Source organism: Coregonus lavaretus (assembly GCF_964263955.1).
Source record: "Coregonus lavaretus genome assembly, chromosome: 28".
Taxonomy (NCBI): Eukaryota; Metazoa; Chordata; class Actinopteri; order Salmoniformes; family Salmonidae; genus Coregonus; species Coregonus lavaretus.
In genome coordinates this window covers 13,086,375-13,102,034 of record NC_140015.1, presented here as the reverse complement: position 1 = coordinate 13,102,034, position 15,660 = coordinate 13,086,375, and the positions used below count along the sequence as shown (strand labels likewise).

At 45.7% G+C, this 15,660-nt stretch overlaps 1 protein-coding gene across 1 annotated transcript in view; it reads left to right on the top strand.

Annotated features, from left to right (window-relative positions):
* Nucleotides 1-3,893: 3,893 nt before the first annotated feature.
* Nucleotides 3,894-15,660, top strand: part of LOC311103472 (caveolae-associated protein 1-like) — a gene marked incomplete at both ends in the record, with an annotated part of 35,962 nt that continues 24,195 nt past the window's right edge. Inside the window, one exon of the mRNA XM_084145039.1 lies at nucleotides 3,894-4,403. Within this exon, the coding sequence (XP_084001165.1) occupies nucleotides 3,894-4,403 (510 nt within the window). The remainder of the gene's footprint in view (nucleotides 4,404-15,660) is intronic.

The following is a 15,660-nucleotide window of genomic DNA, read 5'->3' as shown; positions in this document are numbered from 1 at the left end:
GGGTCAGACGTTTACATACACTCAATTAGTATTTGGTAGCGTTGCCTTTAAATTATTTAACTTGGGTCGAACATCAAAACTGATGTCTTGAGATGTTGCTTCAATATATCCACATACTTTTCATTCTTCATGATGCCATCTATTTTGTGAAGTGCACCAGTCCCTCCTGCAGCAAAGCACCCCCACAGCATGATGCTGCCACCCCTGTGATTCACAGTTTGGATGGTGTTCTTCGGCTTGCAAGCAACCCCCTTTTTCCTCCAAACATAACAATGGTCATTATGGCCAAACAGTTCTATTTTTATTTCATCAGACCAGAGGACATTTCTCCAAAAAGTACGATCTTTGTCCCCATGTGCAGTTGCAAACCGTAGTCTGGCTTTTTTATGCCGGTTTTGGAGCAGTGGCTTCTTCCTTGCTGAGCAGCCTTTCAGGTTATGTCGACATTGGACTTGTTTTACTGTGGATATGGATACTTTTGTACCTGTTTCCTCCAGCATCTTCACAAGGTCCTTCGCTGTTGTTCTGGGATTGATTTGCACTTTTCGCACCAAAGTACGTTCATCTCTAGGAGACAGAACGCATCTCCTTCCTGAGTGGTATGACGGCTGCGTGGTCCCATGGTGTTTATACTTGCATACTATTGTTTGTACAGATGAACGTGGTACCTTCAGGCGTTTGGAAATTGCTCCCAGGAATGAACCAGACTTTTCTGAGGTCTTGGCTGATTTCTTTTGATTTTCCCATGATGTCAAGCAAAGAGGCACTGAGTTTGAAGGTAGGCCTTGAAATACATCCACAGGTACACCTCAAATTGACTCAAATGATGTCAATTAGCCTATCAGAAGCTTCTAAAGCCATGACATCATTTTCTGGAATTTTCCAAGCTGTTTAAAGGCACAGTCAATTTAGTATATGTAAACTTCTGACCCACTGGAATTGTGATACAGTTAATTCTAAGTGAAATAATCTGTCTGTAAACAATTGTTGGAAAAATTATTTGTGTCATGCACAAAGTATATGTCCTAACCAACTTGCCAAAACTATAGTTTGTTAACAAGAAATGTGTGAAGTGGTTGAAAAAACAAGTTTTAATGACTCCAACCTAAGTGTATGTAAACTTCTGACTTCAACTGTAATTGTATGTGTGGGGTTCAGAGATGTTGAGGTAGTCATTCAAAAATCATGTTAAACACTATTATTGTCCATGCAACTTATTATGTGATTTGTTAAGCACATTTTTACTCCTGAACTTATTTAGGCTTGCTATAACAAAGGGGTTGAATACTTATTGACTCAAGACATTTCAGCTTTTCATTTTTTATTAATTTGTAAAAATGTCAAAAAACATAAACCTACTTTGCATTATGGGTATTGTGTGTAGGCCAGTGACCAAAAAAATCTCAATTTAATCAATTTTAAATTCAGGCTGTAACACAACAACATTTGGAAAAAGTCAAGGGGTGTGAATACTTTCTGAAGGCACTGTATCTGACCATGAACCAGAGTTTAGGGGCAAACAGAGCCATGTATTTATTATAAATATATAGCTCTGGGGGCAACTATACCAACTCCTAATAGTGTGTTTGATTGTGATGTGGCCCTCAATTGAATAAGTGCACTTAGAAGACTAGATACTCATAGATTTCCTTTTCTCCCTCAACAGCTTGTTGCTAGAGTGTGTAGATGGGCCTGTCCTGTGTGAGTAAGGTTGTCTCCGGTGTGCCCATACATGTGAGATTGCTGGCCTGCCTAATTGTGACTGGTCAAAAAAATTACCGCGGACCCTGTAATGAAGAAAATTTATATTTGGAATGGCCATTAACAGGAATGGCCATAAAAGTAAAGTTGAGTTACTGACTAGTATTGACCTGGCAATAATGTGTTTGCTTACTGTCATTGGCATTGGTTGCTGAAAAATGACATTGTACAACTACACAATGTGGAGCGCCCATGAGGAAAATATGCCTTCTGCTGGAGATCTAAACAACAGCGTAAATCACCATCCTTTGCCTCCTCTTTATGCAAGACATGTAGGATCCCAAAAAAGAGAGTCCATATATTTCTATAAGGAGACGATATTACGGTGCGGTCGGTTTGGTGTGTCTACCACCGCCTACAGCAGAAACATAAATAACACTTGGACAAATACAGCAGATAAAAGTCTCATTAGTGTGTGTGTAAATAAAACATCCTTATTTTTTTATTTAGCTGCTAATGTGGCTATCATAAAGATCCTCTGTAGCTCAATTGGTAGAGCATAGCGCTTGTAACGCCAGGCTAGTGGGTTTGATCCCCGGGACCACCCATACGTAAAAATGTATACACACATGACTGTAAGTCGCTTTGGATAAAAGCGTCTGCTAAATGGCATATGTTATTATATTATGATGATCTGGACGAGACTGCCGAATCAAGGCAAAGGTAAGAATCTCTGGATTAACTATCTAATGCTAGCAATGAATAAATTGACAATTCTGTGAACTGTCTTGTGCAAGTTTTAAATAGACACGATACCTGTTAGCAAAGGTGTCAGCTAGAGATGGCGTGCAGGAGCTTGCAGGGATTTGTAGTGTAGCATGATGTCTATTTAGCATTTTCAAATCTGTGAATAAATAGAGCCAAATTGTCACGATCGTTACAGGAAGCGGACCAAGGCGCAGCATGATATGCGTACATCTTTTAATGAGTACTTTTCAACAATAACAAAACGATACGTGAAGTCCTAAGGTTAACAAAACACAAACCTCTCCGGAACAAGATCCCACAAATGACAAGTGCAAAACAGGCTGCCTAAGTATGGTTCCCAATCAGAGACAACAAGCCACAGCTGCCTCTGATTGGGAACCACCCCGGCCAACACAGAAACACATGAACTAGAACAAGAACATAGAACACTAAACATAGAAACTAACACCCTGGCTCAACATATAAGAGTCCCCAGAGCCAGGGCGTGACACAAATATATTGTAAAAGTCACCTTGTCCAAGAGAGATTTACATGGTTATCAAAACGTCATGCCAGGTTTCTAAAATTCCCTATGGGAAAAATGAATGGTGGAAAAACGATTGGAACCATTTCCCTGTTTGACCGCTAGGTTTTATGGGTATTATGACACCTCCACTGTGGGGCTCTATTCCCAGTTATAGAACATGTATAGCCAAAACTCTCTTCTGACTAAACCATGTGGTATTTTATTTGAAATTACAGATTTGATTAAATGAATTACACAAGTGACTGGAGCTTTAAACTTGCCTTTGCACTTAATCTGTGCCAGTTTGTGCCATTATGTGCATGTTTGGCTCCTTCCCCTGCCTCCCCTCTAAGAGTCCCTACCATGGGGGCGGGGTCTGCCAGGCTCTGCCTAGCCACTAGGGGTGGAGATGGGCTTGGGGTTTTTATACCCTCAGGCTGGGCAGGGGAAGGGGGTGGAGTCCCAGGAGCAGGGGGAGCAGGGGGCGAGTTGGGGTGGGTGTAGGAAAGGAAAAGTTTACTGGGTGGTATCACAGGGAGTGCCGTCATTTGAGTCAGGGCACACATGCTTCAGCAGTAAGAGGCTCCACTCCCGTTGGCTGGCCAGCATCCCAGGGCAGACGCACAGAGAGAGAGAGAGAGAGAGAGAGAGAGAGAGAGAGAGAGAGAGAGAGAGAGAGAAGACTGAGAGGACTAAGAGTAAGAGAGAGAGGAGGAAAAGAAAGACAGCAAGTAGACTAGAAAGTGGGAAGAGGAAAAGCGCCAAAGAAGTGGAAGAGTAAGTGTCCCTTCATAGAAAGGAAAAGTATTTGGATTTGACTTTTGGTCAGGGTGGCACCTTAAGGTTAGTTTTCCCGGAAGTGTATTTATATCCTGAGTGATCGTGAGAGCTGAGCGGTGTGTGTTTGGACTTGACAGCCATGGCGGATCCAGCAGGCTTGCAGCAGGAGCGAGTGGCTCTGACCGAGGTGTCTGACGACGACGAGGAGGTGTCCCTGGTGGCCGCAGCGGTCCAGCCCGCCACCGACAGCGATGAAGACGACGTTTCAGAAGAAGTGGACCTGGTGCTGGCCACGACCTCAGGCACCAAGAGTGATGCGCAGGTAAACGGGGTCATGGTGCTGACCCTGCTAGACAAGATCATCGGGGTGGTGGACCAGATCCAGCAGACCCAGAACGGGCTGGAGGCCAGACAGCAGGACATGGATAAATCTGTGTCTTGCATCCAGGGAGAGCTGGCCAAGCTGTCCAAGAGCCACACTGGCACGGCCAACACTGTCGACAAGATGCTGCACAAGGTGCGCAAGGTCAGCGTCAACGTGAAGATGGTCCGCACCAACCTGGAGAAGCAGGCGGGCCAGATCAAGAAGCTGGAAAGCAATGAGAACGAGCTGCTCAAGAGACGGCACTTCAAAGTCCTCATCTACCAGGTGAGAGTGGGAAACTGAGAGGTGTGTGTTCATACATGTTTGTCAACAGGCTCTGAGGCCAGGCTGAATACATGTGTGCTATCTTTATTTGACCAGTTTGCTACAGCAGGAATAATCCTGCAGCAACAGGAAATGTGAATTATTATGTGGATTATAATTAATGGACATTTATGTAGGGTTTGATACATTTTTAGTTAGGATAAATCAAGTCTGACATTTTTTAAGTGTAAATTACAAACGTTAGAAGCCTTTTTAAACCTTGAATACAATACAATTTTCATTTTCTGCTGCACAGGAAAATTCTCTGCGGCAACAGAGTCATCAAATTAAGGTAGCATATATGTAGTTTAGTCATGCTTGTCCATGAAAGTTATTAGGAAGTGTTAGCAGTGTATCAGTGTTTGAGTGTATCAAAGGATGGATACACAGCCACATGTGTATGGTAGAGTGTAACAGTGGGTTGCAGTAGCTGCTTCAGATGTGATGTGGGAAAACCTTGTAGAGGACCACTAGATTCCACCACAGGGCTGGGTGCATTCTCCGTGATGCATGGGAAAATCATGAGCTGGTGCGAAATACACTCTGAACTTTATTATAACGTTACAGTTTTAACATTCTCTCACCAGAGTGAGTAGCTCCTCACTCTGGGCTGAGTTGACCCTAAACGGGTATGCTCTAGCTGGTATGCTATTAGGCCTCAGGCTTTCCATGACTGATTAGTTATTTAGACCAGTGAGGTATTTAGACCAGTGAGTTATTTAGACCAGTGTTTCTCAGCTCCGGACCTCGAGGACCCCCAACCGTACACATTTTTGCTGTAGCCCCAGACAAAAAGACCAGATTCAACTCATTCGAGGGCTTGATGATTAGTTGACAAGTTGAATCATGTGTGCTTGTCTGGGGCAATAATACAAATGTTTAAGGGGGTACTTGAGGACTGGAGTTGAGAAACACTGATTTAGACTACAGGAGAGGAAGCTCTTGCTTGAGAGCCGAATGCTGATGCAATTGTGTAATTTATAATTTGAGATGCGTGTTTAACTTATACTTTCTTGTAAAACATAATGTCAAAGATTTCAACATTGGAGTTACATGCATCTATCTCAACTTAGGATTCAGACCTTTCTGAAAAACTACACACACTGTCTACCAACAGGAAATTATATTGCACAGATTGGCTATCCATGTTAAGTGTATTAGTTAGTAATGATACCCATCTTGTCCTGGAAGACTATAGTCCCACTGGGCACATACTGGTTGAATCAACGTTGTATCCACATCAAAATTACGTTGAACCAATGTGGAATAGACGTTGAATTGACATCTGTGCCCAGTGCAGTAGTTTGATAGAAGAATGATACATAGGGTGAGGAATTAGTTCATTGACCTTTCCCAGACCACAGTGTCTCATGGTTGACCAATGTGGCTAATGCTATATAAAGCAGCCAGACCTGTGGTATGAAATCATAAGATTTTATTTTATATTTATTTATAGGGGACAATGCACATTAATCAACATCAATATTACAATAATGCAACATCCATGTAAATGTGCTGGGGTTAGCCAAAAGCTCATTTGCACCCATAGTCCCAGGGCAGGTAAGGGCAATTACACAGCCACAATACAAATACACACTAAAACAATGCAAAATACAAATACATTACATCCAATAATATATAATTCTAACAACAACAACTTCTTCGTAATAAAAACACTGTTGTCTTACATATGAGGAACCACAGATAACTCATGTGCACAGGTTTGGATAGATTTGAGCCATGTTTTCAATTTAAATGTAAAAGTACAATAATCAGTGCAGCTTTTCAAGTCCATGGGCATTACATTCAAGTATATTGTAGCTCTAACAGAGAAGGCCGATTGACCGAATTTGCTGTGTCAAAAAGAGACAACGCAATCCCCTCTAGTTACTGCTCTTGTTATCCTGCAGGTGCTTTCCTTGAGCATGATATACCGGCATAAGGGTGGAGGGGCAAGGCCATGCAGGACCTTAAAGACAAGGCTTGCATCTACATACTGCTTAAAGCTATCCAGACTGAATAAATTATGTTTGTGAATGATGTGACAATGGTGGTAACTGTTTGGTTTGTTATCAAAAATCTTAAGTGTTTGTTTGTAGAGTGATTCAATGGGTTTCAGAATAGTAGCTCCTGCTTGTGACCAGCATGTGAGGCAATATCTCAGATATGAGAAGATCATAGCATGCATATATAGTTTGGCGGCCTCCGGAAGAATGTAAGGTTTGCATAAACCTAAAGTTGGATAATCCAAACTTGACCGTGTTTACCACCTTCTTCACATGTTTCTTGAATTTCAAGTTGGAATCCAAAATGACGCCGAGATACCTGAAGTTAGACACAACTTTCAGATTCTCCCCATTAACAAGAACAGCTCGTTGGGAAGAATCAATTAATTTTTTTGAGAAGTACATACAAACAGTCTTGTCGATATTTAAATGCAAACAAGAATCAGTCATCCATTTAGAAATGTGTACCATAGCTTCAGTTAACTTGTTAACAACTTGTTGTCTGTTTTTTGAGTGTACATACAGGACTGTATCATCTGCATACATCTGCATGTTAACTTGTGGGCAAGCAAGTGTGAGATCATTTATATGGATGGTAAACAGAAGGGGGCCTAATATTGACCCTTGTGGGACCCCAATGTTATAGTAAAGAGAGTCTGACTGAGTGTCCCCCAGACGAACCCTTTGACTTCTGTTTGTCAGATAGGAATACATCCAACTAATGGCTTCAGTGGACACATAAAGGGAGGATAGTTTGGATAGGAGGACCTCATGATTCACAATATCAAAGGCCTTTTTAAGATCCAAAAAGACTGTGCCGACTTCACCACCTATATCCAGTTTAGATTTAATGTACTCCAGAAAATAGCAATTGGCTGTTTCGGTAGAATGGTTAGTTCTGAATCCAAATTGCATTTGATGTATGGAGTTTCCCTGATTGAGTTGATCAGTCAGATGATCAGACACCCATCTTTCAGCTACTTTTGATAAGACTGGAAGAATGCTTATAGGTCGGTAATTTTCCACCAGTGTTGGGTCACCAGATTTTAAAACCGGTATCACTGAAGCAGACTTCCAAGCATTGGGGAAAATTCCATAGTTGATGGACAGATTAACTAGATGTACAATAGGGGCAATCAGAGAATATTTGTGTCTCTTCAGGAATACAGACCAAACACATCTTTTGTTCTTGAGCTCCTGAAGAAGCTAATAATACTGTCCACTGCTGACACTGAGATTTCAGGAATTCTAAATATTGGTTTATTATTATCCATGGGAGTGAGAACTGTGGTCTTGGTCGAACATCTTTGAGCCAGTTCCCTGACAGAGTCAACAAAAAAATTGTTAAAGGTGGTGGATATAAAATTGGAGTCTTCAATTAGAATCCCATTAACCTTTAACGCAGGATGTTTTTTGGACTTTTCACCTCCTCTCCCTGTTAGTTTGTTGAGAGTTTCCAAATGTCTTTGCTATTTCCTTTTGCTTCCTTGATCACACTGAGGAAGAACTTTGCTTTTGCTTTTTCTAAATTCCTTACCACCTTATTTCTCAGTGATGTAAATATACAGTTGAAGTCGGAAGTTTACATACACTTAGGTTGGAATCATTAAAACTTGTTTTTCAACCACTCCACAAATTTCTTGTTAACAAATTATAGTTTTGGCAAGTCGGTTAGGACATCTACTTTGTGCATGACACAAGTAAGTAAGTAAGTAAGTAAGTAAGAGAAATAACAAAGATAGAGTAAACGACACGAAGCTAAACAATCACACACAACATCATCCAGAACAGTCCAGGGCTAAATAGTGGTGGTGATGAGATGATGAGATGCAGGTGCGCTGGAGGTGATTAGGGTGCGTTGGGTTTCCATTCCGGTGTTGCTGAGGTGGTGCGCTCAGACCGGTGGCTCAGTAGACCGGCGAATCAGAGCACCAGAGGGGAGCAACGGGAGGAGATGTGACAGTACCCCCCCCCCCCCCCCCAGGACGCCGGCCAGGAGGACGACCCCAAGGACAAGGAGCAGGCCAGTCAGGGCGGCGACGGTGGAAGTCCCGAATTAGGTTGGGGTCCAGAACGTCCCCAGCCGGAACCCAGCTCCTCTCCTCAGGACCATACCCCTCCCAGTCCCCCACGAAACCTGGAGTCCAGCAGGTCCCTCACCGCATACGCCGGACTCCCGTCAATGTCTAGGGGCGGAGGAGGCATACCCCGGGGGACGGCATCCGCCAGAGGACCAGGAACCACCGGCCTGAGGAGAGACACATGAAAAGTGGGTGAGACACGGTAGTGAGGGGGAAGGAGCAGCCGGTATGATACCTTATTTATCTGCCGGAGGACCTTAAACAGCCCCACAAACCGGTGACTCAGTTTCTTGCAGGCAGGCGGAGAAGGAGTTTTTTGTGGACAGCCAGACACGATCCCCAGGCTGGAATACAGGGGCCTCACTGCCGTGGCGGTCGGCTTGGTCCTTCTGCCGACGAATGTCCCTCTGGAGATGGACATGGGCGGCGTCCCAGACCTGTCCGTCCCTGTGGAACCACTCGTCGACAGCGGGCGCATCGGTCTGGCTGGGTGTCCAAGGGGCCAGGGCCGGCTGGTACCCCAGGATGCACTGAAAGGAAGGGAGTGAGCCCCGTGGAGGAGTGAACGAGGGAGTTCTGGGCATATTCTGCCCAGGGAAGAAACCTTGCCCACTTACCCTGCCGGTCCTGACAGTGGCAACGAAGAAACCTCCCCAGCTCCTGGTTCATGCGCTCCACCTGCCCATTCGACTGAGGCCTATACCCGGAAGTGAGGCTGGCCGTGGCCCTGATCTTCTCCAGGAAAGCCTTCCACACTCGGGAGTTGAATTGGGGGCCACGGTCCGAGACGATGTCCTCCGGAAGTCGATAATGCCGGAAGACCTGTTGGAACAGGACCTCAGCGACCTGGAGAGCAGAAGGAAGACCAGTTAGTGGCAAAAAACGGCATGATTTGGAGAACCGATCTACAACCACCATGACTGTGGTGAAGCCGTCAGGACGTGGAAGGCAGGTGACAAAGTCTATGGACAGGTGTGACCAAGGTCGCTGAGGCACTGGGAGAGGAACTAGTTTGCCTTCCAGGGCGTTCCGAGGTGTCTTTCTTTGGGCACATACGGAACAGGAGTTGACGTAGCAGGAGACATAAGAAGCCAAGGTGGGCCACCAGTATTTTTGAGCTAGAGAATGCAGGGTGTGCGTAATACCAGAGTGCCCTGCCGTAAGGGTGGTGTGCGCCCAGATAAGCAGGTGGTCACGGACACTGGTGGGTACATACAAGCGCCCCGGAGGGGCGTTGGCAGGCGCTGGGTCCTCCTGAGCCGCCAAGTGGATGTCTTCGTCCACATCCCAAATGACAGGAGCAACGATGAGAGAAGAGGGCAGGATAGGACCCACCAGATCCTTCCTTTCTCCGGTATGGTGCATCCTGGAGAGTGCGTCGGCCTTCACATTCTGGGATCCTTGGCGGTAGGACAGAATGAATTGGAAGCGAGTGAGAAATTGGGCCCACCTGGCTTGACGAGAGTTCATCCGTTTCGCTGCCCGTATGTGCTCCAAATTCCGGTAGTCAGTAAGAATCCGGAATGGATGGACTGCACCCTCCAGCCAGTGTCTCCATTCCTCCAGAGCGAGGACCACCGCCAACAGCTCCCTGTCTCCAACTCCATAGTTCCTCTCTGCGGGGGTAAGCTTTTTAGAGAAAAAGGCACAGGGATACATTTTCTCTGGCTTACCGTGCCGCTGGGAGAGGTCCGCACCCATGCCCTCCTCCGAGGCGTCCACCTCCAGGATGAAAGGACGAGATGGATCTGGATGTTTTAGGATGGGCACTGTGGTGAACCTCTCCTTCAGCCTCTTGAAAGCAGCATCAGTCTCAGGGTTCCAGGCCAGCTTCTGAGGCCCACCCTTAAGGAGAGAGGTGAGCGGGGCGGCTATGGAGCTGAAGGACCTGATGAAACGCCGGTAGAAATTAGCGAAGCCCAGGAAGCTCTGTAGGCCCTTGATAATGGTGGGAACTGGCCATGACCTTACGGCATCCGTCTTGACTCCTTCCATGAACACCCCCTGAGGACTGATCCGGTATCCCAGGAAGGAGATGGCCTGTTGGTGGAATTCGCATTTCTCCCCCTTCACCAACAGGCTGTGTATCCGGAGGCGGAGTAGGACAGCTCGGACGTCCCTGACGTGCTCCTCGAACGTAGCTGAGTAGATCAGGATATCGTCGATGTACACCACCACCTGTCTACTCAGCATGTCCCGGAACACGTCATTGACGAAGGACTGGAACACAGAAGGTGCGTTGGCGAGGCCGTAGGGCATGACGCAGTATTCATAGTGGCCTGAGGTAGTGCTGAATGCCATCTTCCACTCATCTCCCTCCCGTATTCGGATCAGGTTGTAGGCACTCCTCAGGTCCAACTTGGTAAAGTATCGGGCCCCTCGCAGCTGCTCGATGGCCGATGGAACCAGAGGGAGGGGGTACCGGTACTTGGTGGTGACTGCCCCCTGTAGTCAATGCACGGTCTCAGTCCTCCATTTTTTTGGGCCACGAAGAAGAAGCTGGCGGAGGCAGGAGAGGTAGAGCGTCTGATGAACCCCTGTTTCAGGGTCTCCGCCACATACTTCTCCATGGCCTCAGTCTCCGCCATGGAAAGGGGGTAAATGCGACTCTTCGGGGGGTGTTGTCCCTCCAGCAGGTCAATGGCGCAGTCCCAGGGCCTGTGATGAGGGAGACACGTAGCCTTTAATGAAGAGAAGACATCGGAGAGATCTGTGTACTCATGTGGAATGTTGGGCTGGAGGGCGGACTCTGGACTCTCCACTGACGTGGAACAACAAACCACCGGCAGGCAGGTCTTTCGGCATGAGGTGGACCAGGCTGTGATCCTCTTGGTGCTCCAATTGATGGTGGGGTTGTGTAGTCTGAGCCAGGGCAATCCCAAGACGATCCGTTGAAGGGGTGACGTGACGATGTGGAATGACAGCTCTTCGTGGTGCTCCGGTAGTGTGGGAATGGTGATGGTGAAGGGGAGAGTGACGTGCGTAATGGTGCCTGATCCAAGGTGTTTATTGTCCAGTGAGGTGACATGTAGCGGAGATGGCAGTGGCACGGTGGGCAACCCCAAATCAGAGACCAGCTCCCTATCTATAAGGTTCTCCATTGATCCGGAATCTATCATTGCGGTAGAAATGGAAGAGAAGGAATAACCAGTCACCGTTATGGGAACTAAAAACAATGGTTTTGTGATAGGAGTAGACGTAACACTCATGGAGCGGTGACGGGAGTCATACCGCCTAGATAGGGAGCCACCAGGAGATCTGTGGTCCGTGGTGGTGTAGGGGGTGCTGCCCACCTCCATGGGTGAGGACTCGGTGCAGGGCGACTTCCATAGCTCAGATGGGGTGAGCGTCGAGGCTCCGGGAGGTGTTGGGAACACCGTCTCTCTCTCAACATGTCGTCAAGATGGATGGACGTGGTGATGAGGGTATCAAGGTCCATCTCGTCGTCCCGACATGCGAGTTCGTTCTTGATGTCCTCCAGTAAGCCTCTCCTGAAGGCCGTACGCAGAGCACGCTCATTCCAGCCGGAAGACGCCACCACTGTGCGAAAGCTCAGAGCGTACTCGGACGCAGGCCCCTCTCTCTGTTGTAGATGGAGGAGACGCTCACCCCCGTCCTTTCCCTCCGTGGGATGATCAAACACTGCCATGAACCTAGCGAGGAAGATGGGGTAGGGAAGTGCCACTGCCTCCTCTCCTTCCCAGACTGCCGTGGCCCAATCCAGCCCCTTTCCTTTAAGAAGTGCTATCCTGGTTTGGTCAGATGGATATGCCCCAGGCTGATGCGCCAGATAAAGGGAAACCTGTAGCAGGAAGTCGCTACATTTAATAGTTTTACCGTCATAGCACTCCGGTAGGGCGAGGGTTCCTGCAGGAGTGGGTGATAGCACGGGAACAGGTGTATTGGGGGCACTCGCCGCTCCCTGAGGTGGAAGCGGAGCGCTGGGCAGATTATGCAGAATTTGGAGCACTTCCTGCATGGCGGCGTTCAACTGGGCAAGCTGCTGCTGGTGCTGGTCGAGGCACTGGGAAACTCCTGCTGCATCCATTTTCATTTGGTGTGTGATTCTGTGACACGTACTGAGTATACGAAGAGGCAGGACGCAGACGCAGGAATTAACAAGGTTTACTTAACAATGAGCAAAAGAAATAACAAAGATAGAGTAAACGACACAAAGTTGAACAATCACACACAACATCATCCAGAACAGTCCAGGGCTAAATAGGGGTGGTGATGAGATGATGAGGTGCAGGTGCGCTGGAGGTGATTATGGGTGCGTTGGGTTTCCATTCCGGTGTTGCCGAGGTGGTGCGCTCAGACCGGTGGCTCAGTAGACCGGCGAATCAGAGCGCCGGAGGGGAGCAACGGGAGGAGACGTGACAGTGGGAAGCTTGTGGAAGACTACCTGAAACGTTTGACCCAAGTTAAACAATTTAAAGTCAATGCTACCAAATACTAATTGAGTGTATGTAAACTTCTGACTCACTTGGAATGTGATGAAAGAAATAAAAGCTTAAATAAATAATTCTCTCTACTATTATTCTGACCTTTCACATTCTTAAAATAAAGTGGTGTTCCTAACTGACCTAAGACAGGGAATTTTTACTAGGATTAAATGTCAGGAATTGTGAAAACTGAGTTTAAATATATTTGGCTAAGGTGTATGTAAACTTCCGACTTCAACTGTACGTCTGTCATCATTCTGACCAGACTTCAGTGCTTTTTTAAAGGAAAGATCCTGTTCTCGCATCTGTCTCCAGAGGTCCTCATTGAGCCATGGTAGAGATGTTTTTTTGTCTTGGTTTACGTTGAAAATTCCTGGTAAAAGAGGTATCCACTTTGTCAATAGCTGACAGAAACGTTCTGTATCTAGACTCTGGATCTTCATTGCTTAACAGATCAGACCAGTCAATTTGACTTATTGCTGCATCGTAGTTACTCTGCTCACTTTTCAGGATTTTTTTATCGTACTGTTACACATTAATATGGTTCTTAAATCTCTTTTTAGTGAGCTTTCTAACCACCAATGTAACATTGTGGTCAGATATGCCAGTTAGTAAGTTAATGGACTTAGTTATTTGATCAGGTCTGTTAGTAAACACCAGATCAATTTAAGTCTGGGATGTCTGTGTTACTCTGGTTGGTCCTTGTATTAGATGAGTCAGGTTGAAATAGTCTGTGATCTCTGAGTTTTTCCTGCAAGTTTTGTTTTCCCAGTTTATATTGAAATCGCCCATGAAGATTATCTCCTTCTTATGATCACATTCTTTAAGCATGGTATTAGATGGGGATAAAACGAGATATCAGATGTTGGTGGTCGATATAATCCAATAATAGTGAGAGACATATGAGGGGAGAGGAAGACATTCAGCCCCAGACATTCAAGGTCATTGGCATGTTTCCATATGATACGATTGCATTTAAAGTTATCTTTCATATACATAAGCAATCCAACCCTCTCCCCTGTCCCTCCTGAATATGGAATATCCAGGGACATTAAAGGCAGAAATAGGAGAAGATTTTTTCAGCCATGTCTCAGAGAAACATAAGAAATCAAGATTAGAGTAATTCAATAAATGTTATACCTGTTCATTCTTAGAAATAATGCTTTGAATATTCAGATGACCTCCTAATATTCTTCTAGGCTTGGAACAAGGGTCCCAGAGCATTTTAGCCTGATTAACGGTTTGAAAAAGTTTCATCGTACAATATTTTCTAATACAGTGGCTTGCGAAAGTATTCACCCCCCTTCGTATTTTTCCTATTATGTTGCCTTACAACCTGGAATTAAAATAGATTTGTTTGTATAATTTGATTTACACAACATGCCTACCACTTTGAAGATGCAAAATATGTTTTATTGTGAAACAAACAAGAAATAAGACAAAAAAAACAGAAAACTTGAGCGTGCAAGTACTTTGTAGAGCCACCTTTTGCAGCAATTACAGCTGCAAGTCTCTTGGGGGTATGTCTCTATAAGCTTGGCACATCTAGCCACTGGGATTTCTGCCCATTCTTCAAGGTAAAACTGCTCCAGCTCCTTCAAGTTGGATGGGTTCTGCTGTTGTACAGCAATCTTTAAGTCATACCACATATTCTCAATTGGATTGAGGTCTGGGCTTTGACTAGGCCATTCCAAGACATTTAAATGTTTCCCCTTAAACCACTCAAGTGTTGCTTTAGCAGTATGCTTAGGGTCATTGTCCTGCTGGAAGGTGAACCTACGTCCCAGTCTCAAATCTCTGGAAAACTGAAACAGGTTTCCCTCAAGAATTTCCCTGTATTTAGCGCCATCCATCATTCCTTCAATTCTGACCAGTTTCCCAGTCCCTGCCGATGAAAAACATCCCCACAGCATGATGCTGCCACCACCATGCTTCGCTGTGGGGATGGTGTTCTCGGGGTGATGAGAGGTGTTGGGTTTGCGGCAGACATAGTGTTTTTCTTGATGGCCAAAAAGCTCAAATTTAGTCTCATCTGACCAGAGTACCTTCTTCCATATGTTTGGGGAGTCTCCCACATGCCTTTTGGTGAACACCAAACGTGTTTGCTTATGTTTTTCTTTAAGCAATGGCTTTTTTCTGGCCACTCTTCCATAAAGCCCAGCTCTGTGGAGTGTATGGCTTAAAGTGGTCCTATGGAGAGATACTCCAATCTACGCTGTGGAGCTTTGCAGCTCCTTCAGGGTTATCTTTGGTCTCTTTGTTGCTTCTCTGATTAATGCCCTCCTTGCCTGGTCCGTGAGTTTTGGTGGGCGGCCCTCTCTTGGCAGGTTTGTTTTGGTGCCATATTCTTTCCATTTTTTAATAATGGATTTAATGGTGCTCCGTGGGATGTTCAAAGTTTCGGATATTTTTTTATAACCCAACCCTGATCTGTACTTCTCCACAACTTTGTCCCTGACCTATTTGGAGAGCTCCTTGGTCTTCATGTTGCCGCTTGCTTGGTTGTTCCCCTTGCTTAGTGGTGTTGCAGACTCTGGGGCCTTTCAGAACAGGTGTATATATACTGAGATCATGTGACAGATCATGTGACACTTAGATTGCACACAGGTGGACTTTATTTAACTAATTATGTGACTTCTGAAGGTAATTGGTTGCACCAGATCTTATTTAGGGGCTTCATAGCAAG